General features: G+C 25.8%; 1 protein-coding gene across 1 annotated transcript in view; it reads right to left on the bottom strand.

Annotated features, from left to right (window-relative positions):
- Nucleotides 1-11,180: 11,180 nt before the first annotated feature.
- Nucleotides 11,181-13,156, bottom strand: part of LOC142333225 (uncharacterized) — a 121,436-nt gene continuing 119,460 nt past the window's right edge. Inside the window, exon 6 of the mRNA XM_075380214.1 lies at nt 11,181-12,159. Coding sequence (XP_075236329.1) covers nt 11,794-12,159 — 366 coding nt within the window. The 3' untranslated portion in view covers nt 11,181-11,793. The remainder of the gene's footprint in view (nt 12,160-13,156) is intronic.

Raw genomic sequence — 13,156 nt, 5'->3', positions numbered from 1 at the left:
CTGTTATATCTATAAATGGTTACTAGGCCAGAATGTGTTGTTAATTAAAACCTGACAGTAAAAGGTGGTGAGTAACAGTATCAAGAAATCATTAGCATTAAATGTAACTAATTTGGCCATATCTTAAACTATCCTTCTCCAGTATGGGAAGGCGTGCTCACACCTTCTGCACCTCTTGACACAAATGAAAGGTATGTGGCAAAGATGAAAACACTGTGAGAAAATAATGTTGAAGAGAATAGCCTATGATGGAGAAAATGAAGGAAGAAGAAAGAGGATATAAAGTGAAAAAAACATTTGAATAAAAACCATCATCTTCCTATTAAAAAAAAACAGTAGAAGCCTAAGTAAAAAAGTAAATTGCACCTCTTTCAGTCACAATCTGATGATTTAGCATCTCTTGGAATAAGTAAGAGAATAGAATTCTTGAAACTAAAAAATGTCATGTAATATTTCCAAATATCTATTCAATATTTAATAAATCAGTTTCTTTAAATCACGTAAGTTAAAGAATGAAAGTTCAATGAGTACTGATGGCATTTTTTTTTTTTTGGCCAAACACAACAGCAATCGATACCAGTTGAAAAAAAAATTTATAAAAAAATAACATTGGATGAGTGGAAAAGTAAAACTTATTAAAAACATGTACAATTCAAAATGTTGCCCTTGATGGACATGAAACCTTAAACCTTAAGGTCGACTTCTATAGAAAACATCATTGTTTTTCAACGTTGCTCTTTTTTCAGATAATACCATTGCATCTATATCAAAATATAATTATATAAAGTACTAGAAAGATGCATTTTAACAGTTAAAAAAGTTCATTCACCAGATTTATTATAGCTAACTTTAAATATATACAATACATTACACTACTCCTGAGGTAGATATGCTATTGTATTGGTAAATTCAAGAAACAGCATTCCTATTAAAGATAATATTTCTGTTGATCACAGTGTGAAATTTCTTTGTGTTTTGTTTGGGGGTAAATTTTCACGGGATAATCAAATGATTTCTTCTTTAGTGTAGTCAAATCATATTGACTGTTGTGAATCATCTTAATCAAATACTAACCTTGTCATCATTAATAAATATTTTTATTTATTTATTTTTTTTGATTGTTTGATGACATCGCCACAATAAGCTCGAAGCCTGTCCATGGGATATGGAAATGCAGCGTATGAAAAAATGCCATGCCAGACCGGGATTCAAACCCAAGACCTCCGGGTGAAAGGCCGAGACGCTACCACTCGTTCCGCGGAGGCCGGCGTGATATTTCAATGTGAAGGCAAAATTATTTTTCTTAGGATTCCTTCAAAGTGTTTTGTGATACAAAAGTTAATTTTCAAATAATTTTTTGACCCCTGCAAATATAAATCATGCAAACCTTAAATTAAAAATTCTAACTTATCCATGTCTACATTTTTGAATGGACCATTTCTGACAAAACATAATATCCAGCTATATCAAGACCACACCACAGAAATATTTTTGCCTGACATAACATAATACTTCAACAACTTACAAAGGTAATAAATGCATTTTTAATAAACTGACCAATTTAAAGATGTTCTCACTAATTTATTTAAATTTAAGAATTTTATTTTAGATCCATTATTAACTCTATATATGAGATTTTAAATAATATTAATTTTAGAAAATCCTAAATGTTTCTAAATCTTTGTTCAACTTGGACAAAAAATAATATGTGGTCAGATAATTTCCTTCTAAATTATTATTTATTTATCGTGATTTGATTTTTCTACTGTTATTTCATATTTATTTATCATTTTTATATAGTGGTGTTATACACTAAGTTTTTTTTTTAGTGTATTTTCTTATATCGCTTTGATTAGTTTTACCACAGTTTCCCTTTCCATTCAGGAAACTATGAGGGATGTTGCATTTGTTTTATGAGAAATACTATAAAAAAGTACATAAATAAATAATTTCTGATATAATCTGTATCCAAATAATTATGTATCCATCGCGATTTCACTGATATCATCTGCAAATATCTTAGTGGAAGCTCATTCCCTAACTAAGAAAAATTTCAAAAATGGAAAGAAGCTGGCATTATCAATCATGAATTAACTGAAACATGAGAAAGATAAAAGACAATTTAAACACTGCAAAAAATATTATATCTTTTATAAAAAAAAGTTTTTAGTTATTGTAATAAAAACTTTAGTGATGAAAGAAGACAAAAAAGTGACTTAATTTGGAGTAAAACAGTAAATAAATCCAGTACCTGTTGTTTTGAGCAAATCACAATTTTCTTAGAATTACTTCTAAAAAAAAAAAAATCATTTAATTTTAATTCAAAACCATATTTCAGTATGATAAAAATACTTATTCTTGTATATTTATATATATATATATATATATATATATATATAAAGATAATGTATATATGCTATTCATACCATTAGATTATATATATATATATATATATATATATATATATATATATATATATATATATATATTTTATTAATAAAAAGTTAAGACTATATTAGGCTTTCAAAATAGCAGTTAAAATATATTTATTAAGTAAGCACACATTGTTGTTAGATATTTGTAAATTAAAAATTTTATCCTATACATTTTGGAATGTGCTACCTTGCTTCTTTTCACTATCACTGTAAAATTCACTACCAGGTGTTAGTAGAAATTATTTGAACAGATATATATTTGCTGAATGAGATGCAGAAAATAGAGGATTTAAAAAAAAATATGTAATTAGTATAATTTAAATATTCATCAACAGTGTAACATGAATTCTGTAAAAAAATTCAACTGTATTTTTAGAAAAACGGGTAGAAGATTTTGTGGTTCAGAAATTTATTAAAAATGGAAATGGAAACCTAATAAGGCCCTTTCTCATTATTTGAAATACTGTATTTAGTTATATGAAAGTAGTTCTGTTGCTTGGTCTAGTAGAAAAAGACATTGTTTTTTTCTTGTATTAGTGATTAATCTTTTTAGCAAAGATTCATGAGTGACTAATCATGTGTTTAGTCTTTTTTTAATATAACATCAAAAATGTCACCTAAGTGTAATTCTTAATATCTCTTTATCGTAAGTAATGTTTGTTTTGCTTTGAAATAGAAAATTCATTTTTCATCCATTACTAACTGAAAAATTAATTAACTGGACCATGCTGTGTCTGATTTCATGTATTTTGTACACAGCACAGTCCACTAACATCCAGGTGATTTTTGTTTTTGATATCAATGTTTGTAAAAGTCAGCGCCAGAGTCAAGTAAAATGTATGCAAAGTGATATGATACTGTAAAATATGTCATATTCTGATCAAGAAGGAATTATTGTGTTTATAAATAATTACCATTATTATAATTTATTCTTATTCTGTAATAGTAAATGCCAGTTAATTTTTTTTATTGCCAGATATTTTGACAATGTTGTTTCAGTTTTATACAACTGAAGTCAATTTTTGCTGCTGTTAAAAGATCTGTTGAATTTATTAATTTAAAATAGCATCTTTACAAAAGAAAGTGCTATATATTATTTGATTAGATGGAATAAAATCTTCTTAGAGATTTGAGAGGATGTTTAGAACCAAATATGTTCGGGATCTTCCAGATATGGAATTCATGAAGTGAAGCATAGAAGAATTTTAGAAACTAGATCGGTAATGAAAGGAAAAACATTGTATAATATAATTATTGAAAAAACAGCTTAAACAAATCAGTAACTATTTATAAGATCACCTTGTAGACCAGTGCAATAAATTCTATAACATTTACAATCATCAAAACTACAATATATTAAGTGTTACAGTAATGTATAAAGTGCATTTGTAGAGTTCAAATTCACATTGATAAATTCATGAAAAGAATGTAAATATTGCCTAGATATGATTTATGCAATTCAAAGTACACATATTGAATTATTATACTGAAGATCATACAGCATGAATAAAAAAACATTATATTTTAATGTAAATTTGTAATAAATTAGGTTTATCTATCTTCATTAATAAAAGTTTTATAACAAATTGTAATCAAATTAATCTGATATCGATACCTACTTCAACTGTGTTGTCAATATACTCAAACTTATTTTTTATATTTTTGCATAATAGAAATAATTACTGCTTGGAGTATTACAGTATATAAAAATTCAATATATTATTTTCATTATCTACTTAGTGTGTCTTAATTTTTCAATTTTGTAAACAATATTTTGTTTGCATTGATTTAATAATGAGATTGATATATTTGTTGCCAAAGACAATCATATGTCTTAATTTAAGAATAAAAGTTTAATTAATTGTAAACGTTTTGTATAAACATTCTTCCTTTTTATATATCTCAGAATAACAAATTTTTATTTATAGGTAGCAATGAATGTGGAAGAGCCTAAGACAATAATTAAGTTATAAACTTGGGACTTCATTAGCTAGATTTTTATCCATTTGAAAAGGAACAAAAATAACAAAATTCCAGATTTACAGTTAAACCAGTTCTGAATTATAAAGTAAGTTGTTTTTTAGGAAGTGAATAACTAGGTTTTAACATTAATAATGAAGATGATCATGATTTTCCTCAAAGTGATCAAGATACTAATTGTCTGTAGACAAATCAAACTCTGACAATGATGTAAGAAGTCCTTAAAGTAAAAATAATCAAATCTACAAAAACAAAATAGAAACATAAAGGGATTTAAAACATAAATAAATACTCATGTAATAAAGAATGGAGGCAAATAATCTAACAGGCTTATTTTACATTTGTCAGACTGATGTAAAAATTAGTCAGATAAATTTCACTATAATTCTATAATATTTAATTGTTATTACTGTTATAAGTTCAATTTTTTTTTACCTGGTTCTCCACATATTAATAACATATTCATTTCTCAATAACTTTCATGTAAAGTGTACACAGCACAGTCCATTAACAAACATCCAGGTCAATTTTGTTTTTAATGTCCATGTTTGTTTAAGTAAAATGTGTGTGAAGTGGTACGATACTGTAAAATACGCCATATTCTGAGGAAGAACTCCCTTAACATTCTTGAAGTGCTGTTACTTCTTTTAAGGAACATTTTTTCTGAAACATTTCCTAATGCTAGCATTCCACTAAAAATGGTGTTCAGGGTTTTGCACATATAGCAGACGACAAGTATGGACACAAGACATTTTCCTACATTACACTACAATCCAGAGATCATTATAACTGTTTTTACAATTTTGTTTTGTTCTACTTAACTTTATTTCAGTCAAGGTATCTCCAATTGTTTTTCATTGATGACAATCACTTTTAAAATATAATAACACATACTAAATTTTTAGTAAAGATTTTTCATATTCAATATAAATACCTTCACTTCTTGACTGCATGATATTCTCGCATCTTAATTTGGCTCATTTTTCTTTCCCCTCTGTTTGGGAGGGAATCCTGTTCAGTAATGCTTTAGAGCAATAAAATTTAAAAACAGTCTTCAATTTTACAATTTCAATATAAGATTTCAAGTATTGTTTTAAAGGATTTTATTAAAAAATACATGTTTCAAAATTTTTTTAATTCAAACCGAAGGGTTTCACAATTAGATAACAGAATCATTTTTTATTTTTTATTTTCTTCCTAGTGTGTACATTGTAATCTGTTCAACTAGTGAACAGTAAGCAATCCACCACCAATGACCCAGTGAGATCAGGATGATGATGTAGACATGTAAATGAGGTGTAGTCTTGTACAGACTCAGGCTGACCATCCTGAAATGTGTGGTTAATTGAACCTCAACCACCAAAATACATTGGTATCCATTGTCTAGTATTCAAACCTGTATAAAAGTAATTAACTTTTACTAGGATTTGAACCTCAGTATATTCAACTTCAAAAATCAGCTGCTAAACAAGTGATTTGTAACGACGAGTTTATCACTTGATAAACTCGTTTATCACTTGATAAGTGATAGTTTATCACTTGGTGGTGGGCTATATAATAATTTTTTTTTCTTTATTAGATTATTTTCCTGAATGCATGTTTCTACTTTACAATTAAAAAAATCGTTTTTATAATAATCTAAAATTATTTTTTAATTTTATATATTTATATATGTATATATGTATAAAGTAGAAACATGCATTTAGGCTTTCAAAAATTCAATCTGATAAAGTTCAGACATATTGAAAGTCTAACAATTCAGAAGGAAATAGTTAACCCCACTCCAGGGTTAATCTAAGGTAGCACTAGATGTCAAAGCACCAACTTTTTTATTCTTTGACTCAACATCTCAACATAATTGACTTGGTTTTTCCTCTTGCTTTGAATTTTCTAGTAATGCAAGGAATTGCATTGTGATGAAAAAGAATTCCCATGACTCAATTATTTTTAATTAATAGTCAAATTCCATAGCACCTAAAGAGTGGTTGCCACATTGTATGTAAAATCTTTCATAAACAATATTTAGATTTATTTATCTTTTTTTCCAATTGATGCTATTACTATCAAGCGTTGTAATAGATATTGAAAAATAATGTTAGATCCTAAGTGAAATTATTTATTATTTTTAAAAGTTCAAAGACTGGAAAAATTAAGTCAACAATGACAATTGCAAATGGACACTGTTTACAAAAGAACATAAGGCTTTTTTACATGTATGAATTATTATTTCAAAAATTGTAATTAATTTTACTTTTGATTATAATATTTTTGTTAATTTATTTTATATTTAGTTACACTTACAGAATTATTCATATTAAGTTTTTATTTTCGGAAATTTTTATTTTTATTTTTTAATATATTTTAGTTAGTTTGATAACTTTTTATAGAAAATGTTCACATCAATTTTCAAGATATAGTTTTGAATTAAACATATAAATTCTATTATTTATTTTTGTGAAATATAATTAAAAATATGCATATCCTAATTTAAAAATAAATATTTCATTAGTTTGATTTTGTTTTATTTTTCCATGCATAGTCTTAAGTGCCCCAGTACAGCAATTATGTATGCAAGAATAGAATAATATTCAAAGGGTTAAGGGAAGTATAAGAACTTATTTTTGAGTATACCAAATTTAATTATTAAAAGCTAGTATTTTTATGAACCACATAAATTACTGAACAGTAGAAAATATAAAAGAAAATATATTAGTTTACTTCTTATGTACTACTTCTCAATGTTTCAAGTGACACCTGATTGGCTTTGAATTTGACAATAAATGAAGACGACTGATTGGTTACGTAATGTATTCAGTTTTTGAAAGTTTCAAACCTAGGACTTCCAGATGATAGGTCACTCTGTTAGAGATCTGAACAATGTTATAACAGTTAAAACTTTGATAACAAAAATAATATTAATGAGGTTTTGATATGAATTAATAAAAAGTGAGTATAAATAGTAACTTTTGGTTAATCTAAATTTTCACAAATACAGATCAAGTGAGGTCTTATCAAGTCAAAATTATTGAGTTTTTTTTATTATACTTACACTAGGAAATTTATTAGATGATGTAAAATAGGTCTGTATAACTGATTTTAAAATATTCAATAATGCTAAGTCTTGGGTGTGTGTAAACATGTTGATATAAAGTTTGTAGTGGTACAGCACTAGTCTAAAGTTACAAAAGAGTACTCTCATGGTGACATCTAGTATGTTAGTACAACCTAGTAGTATGATTACATGAGGCGTAAAGCAGCTTACGGATTGGAGAGACTACAGATAATTTACAATTATTTATTTTTGTCTGTGTCATAACTGTTACATTTATGGTACATAAATGCTCTTTGCTTTTAATAGTTTATTAACTGATTGATGAATTTATCTTAAATTCAATAAATAACATTTCATTACTTATTTAAAGTAAATATATTTCTGTCTTCACAATGTTGTATATAATACAAACATAAAAATCAATCCATGTATTACAAGTGATACAATAAAATAAGTTTCAATTTTAAAACATAGAAACTGAACATCCAAAAAATCTTAACGTAATACTACGTCACATTCATTTTTCACAAATAATAATTACAGTAATAAAATTAAAAAAAAAAAAAAATACAATATTGATTACATTATTAACTAAACTAACTGTACTAAAACAATAAAAAAGAACCTTAACTATTGAAATTCTTTGGTTTTTGTAAAAAAAAAAAACTATACCAGCATTACTTTACAGTTATTCATAAAACAAAATAATTATAATATTTCCCTAATTATAAACTATAAAAAAAAATGTATACTATACCACAGCTCAAAAAAACTATTTAATTTGTTTTTATAATTAGCAGACATGTGGTATCATTATTATTAATATATTATTATTATACAATACATAACTTAAACATAATAAAAAAGTTATATAACTAAAATTTTCATTATTATATCATAACAGTAAGTCATTGAAAGTTATTTTATTTAAATATGACTAACTATACAAAATAATGATAATTAATTTACTAATACTTGAAAATAAATTATATTTAAAGTTTATTATTTATAAAATAATTACTTATTTAAGTATGGCATAATATTAGCTATAAATTTAATTACATATATTATTTTGTACAGTGTAATCATTTACGAGAAATAATATTTTTTTTATTGTTTTTATATAAATATCTATATATATTTTTTTTTACAAATATATTTTTAATAATCTTTTTATCAATAAACTGATCTTAGAGTAAAAAAGTATTGCTAAAACTTATTGTTAGTGCTAATTTTCTAGTGTCATAAAATCAAAACAATCGCACAATAATTACCCTTATCTTATATGCTGGACTAAATATTAAACAAAAATATTAAGAAAAATAATACTTTGTAATTTGATGTGAAAATAACATTCATTCACAAGTAACCCTAAAGTATTAGAAATTTTCCTTGATGAAGTATATAATTTGAGAAAAAATATTAATAAAGCAGCAAAGTACACATACTTTACAGTTTTGTTACATTAACTTAAATTAAATAAATAGCAAATTCACAACAATGCATATGGCATTTATTAACTTGGTCATTTACTGGACTGTTAAATTTATGGCACTTAAACACATGCATATTAACTTGGTACAATTCATGTTTGAAGATGTTGCTTAAGGTTAACTCCAAACTGAGAGTTTAGAAGCAGAAGTCATATAAACAAAAATTATTTTTTGTTTTATTTGTGTAATGTGGTACATATAATATAGTTAATTGAAATATCAATTTTCAAATGTTTATTCTGTTGTCTTAATGGAGATATTTGTTATAGCGCCATGGATTTTACAGACTGCTGAATAAGTAGTCCAAATTACCAGACTGCAATTTTTCACTTTGCATTAACTGTACCGCAACATTGTGAGATAATAAAGTTCGCTTTCAGTAACAGATTTTATTTATTTATAATATTAACATACCAATCAGAGATTATAATAGCAGCTTCATCACAAAATTTAGGTTTGCTAATAACTATTTGCTAATCAAACAGAATTAACAAATCCACATGAAATCAGAAGGAATTGCTAATCAAAACAAACTTTGCCGCCATTTTAAAACTATCTTTTTTCTACACAAATATGAAAAACGTTTAATCAACTGTATTTGTATTTAAAAAAGAGAATGAAGGTATTGTAATAATTATAGGACAATATTTTTCTTGTTAAAGTGCTATACTGTAAAAACCTTTGATAGAATCTTGGAAAAAATTATGGGCTGTGAATCAGTGATAAGGAAATGAAATATAACTGGGATGAAATTACTGAGAATTATTTTTGAACAAACAATAAAAGAGGGTGAAGAATGAAGACATTAGATTGAAGTTAATACCGTGGGATTAGGACACTGTGAGAAATAATGAAACAAGATAGGTTGAGATGTTGAAAAACATAAAAGAATAGTGGAAAGGGTAACAAAAATTTTTTAATCCTGAAAATGGGAAATAGCAACTTTACAATGGGAGTGGCGGTAGAAAAAGGAAAATCATAGAGGGAATAAATTGATAAGGTACTGGAGATTAGTGTGTGTAGGGATTTTTGAAAAAGAAACATAGAGAGAAGAATATGACAATTTTTTGCCCACATCCTGGTCAAGAATTGAATCTACCTGGTTAAAGAAGTGTAGTAAGGTAATTAAATATTGGGGGAGAAAATATCTTTAAAATATAATTTTTATATTTTATAACAATGTGGAATGAAGTCTGGTAATTTGAAATGTGCTGGTCTGTAAAATTCATGGAGGGTGCAAATATCTTGGTACAATAAGTAATGTATAGAATAAGTGTATATAATTAAAATTGTATGTGTGTATATAATTTAAATTTTAATATAAAAATCACCCACATAAAAAAACTCAGCTTGAAGCCACACCTGTATGTGAGTATAAGTACTTGTAATAGGTCTCCAGTTAACTTCATAACCTTTAAATGTGTTTTTTAAAGTAATCAATTTCTGCTACAAGAAGGACCAATTTCTAGTGCAATCAACAAATTTTTATACTTCCAGCGTTAAAACTACTTTACAGTTTTTTGCATTTATATAATATCTAACAAAATGAAAGTTTATCTTAAAGTTATCTTAAAATTATAACATGTATAAATTTCAAATATATAGCAGTATCTTGCACTGATTTTAGTTTTATATATTGACAAATTGGAGTATCTTGATTAAAATCTATTGTTATAATCTACCAGTATTTACAAATTTTTAAAATGCCCTATAATCTACAAGATTTATTGAATTATTTTACTATATTTCAACATTTGTTATATTGATTAGAATTTTATTTTGAAAACTCTTTTTAATGTTTGTGCATTATGTTTTTGAACAACAATACCAGAGTCATATTTATTTAAACTGATCGAATGAGAAGGGAAGAGTTTTTATTACTTAAAGTTTATAATATTGGTATTTTACACGCATTCAAGATGATTTTCATTTTATTTGTTCCAAATCAGCTGAGTTTTACTGTTCAGTTATTAAATTATTTTCTTAAAATCTAAATTATGTACTTATGTCATTAGAATTTTACTTGTGAATAGAATATAAAATTGTACAGTAAAATATAAAATATAATAATGAATATCGTAATATTGCAGTCTAATAATAGATTGTATTTTAAACTAAAAATCTTATTTTTAGTTTCATTTACGAAACCATGAGATTTTTTGGATTTTAGAAATACATGAGTATAAATACTCATTTCTCTAACTATAAACACTCTAAGGAATTGTTGTGATTTATGAAATTAAAAAAAAAAATTATCATTCATTGTTTAAAGGTAATATAATGTATACTGTAAGACTAGTATATGTAATACTGGTCTTTAAACAGTTGATTTAATTGTAGGGAAAGGCAAGAATTACATACAAGATTTATGCTATGTACTTCCTAACCTAACGATTATTTTATTTATTAATTATAAGGGGTAAAAATGTCTATCTATCCCTCCATTTTCAGCACCTGAAGCTCCATATAACTGAGCAATAAAATAAGATACTGTATTAAAATAACAGATAAACATCCTTGTTGTTATAAAATTATATGTTTTGTTTATGAATTGTAAATACTTCAAAATTATTATAGAAAAAACTGAAAGAAAAACTACTCTACTTATTTTCACACTAGTTTGTTGAAATATATAAAATAATATTTATTTTCTGCTTTTACTAATGTTTTTTCTTCAATGACTTTTTTTTCTTACTGATATACAGTTAAAAATTACTACATAATGAATATTTGTTTTTCAATGCCTTATTCACAAATGATATTATACACTAAATTATTAAAATTGAAAATGAGTTTATAACACATATTAAAATATCAACAATACCATTACTATTTACTTTTGAACTCCCAGCAATTTTGCAGCATCTTCTGCCGATTTGGAAATAAGCATTTTGTCCACGATTGATCTATCATGAATACCAAGTAAATTACTAATAAGATCAGATTCTTCGTTGCACATTTTAGATGATGAAACTATATTATTATTGTTATTAATATTCATAGGTTCCTCATCACTAGCTAGAGGAGATGTAGTTGAAGTTAATGAATGTTTCTTTCGATGGCGAAGCATACTGTGTTTCAAAGTGAATCTTCTTCTACAGATATCACAAGAAAATGGCCGTTCACCTGTGTGCGTCCTCATGTGACGACGTAGATCTTCAGCAGACCAAAAACGACGTAGACAGAATGCACACATGACCTGTAAATTCAAAAATTATTTTCTTAAAAAACTGACTGAATATTTTATTACATAAAAAATTTCAGGCTTAAGTTATCTACAAATGAAATTTAAGTCATAGGAATGTTAAGCTTGCAATGTGTTTATAATAGCTTTGTCAGCTCCAAATCTCACTTAATGAAAGGGCTATTCAATCATTCAATTATTTTTATGAAAGGAGAATCTTGTAGCTAATTCCTACTGTGAGACTCTGATAAAACTCAGGCAATACAAAACAAAGGGGTATAAATCATTTACATGAATAATCTCCCTATCACTTGGTAATGACTATTTACAAACTGCTGTCATGGAAATTATATCTGTCCTTCAAATGATAAGTGTTGGTTCAGCCTTTTCATAACATGAGATCTGATTGAATATTTTGTTTTTTTTTAAATATTTTTTTGGTACTTCAAACATAGTATTTACTCTATTTTACTAACTTTCACCGTCAATAGTAAAAACTGAACTATCAGTTACAGTATATTTGAATAGAAGTCATCAATGTAAAGCATTTTTGATCCTTACATCTTCAGCTTTGAATTTATTATCAGTTACATAAAAATGTATATTTTCACTTAAGTAAATACTATACAACTGAATACTGAAAAAAAATTATACTTAATCATGATTTTGATATCTTCAGTTCTGCCAACTTAAGTGAAATTACGATCAGACACAAAACTGGATAGGCAAGGAAATGTTGTTATTTCCACTTTAATATTTAACTATCATTATATCTCCATTATGATAGTTAAAAATCAACAATGAAAATGATCTAAGGATTAAAAATTCTTTTACTTTATCATATGGTTAAAATATTAATATACTATGTTAGAATTATTTGAGGGAGTGGTAGATAATTCAATTGAGCAAAATTAAAAGAATCATATTATATGCTATTAATACAACTTTTATTAGCATAGCTCTGATACTATCTGAAATTATTTAATATAATGAATCTTTTAAACTAAAATCT

Source organism: Lycorma delicatula, chromosome 1 (assembly GCF_047948215.1).
Source record: "Lycorma delicatula isolate Av1 chromosome 1, ASM4794821v1, whole genome shotgun sequence".
Lineage (NCBI taxonomy): Eukaryota > Metazoa > Arthropoda > Insecta > Hemiptera > Fulgoridae > Lycorma > Lycorma delicatula.
The sequence above is the reverse complement of the archived record's forward strand: the minus strand, read 5'-3'. Positions and strand labels throughout refer to the sequence as shown.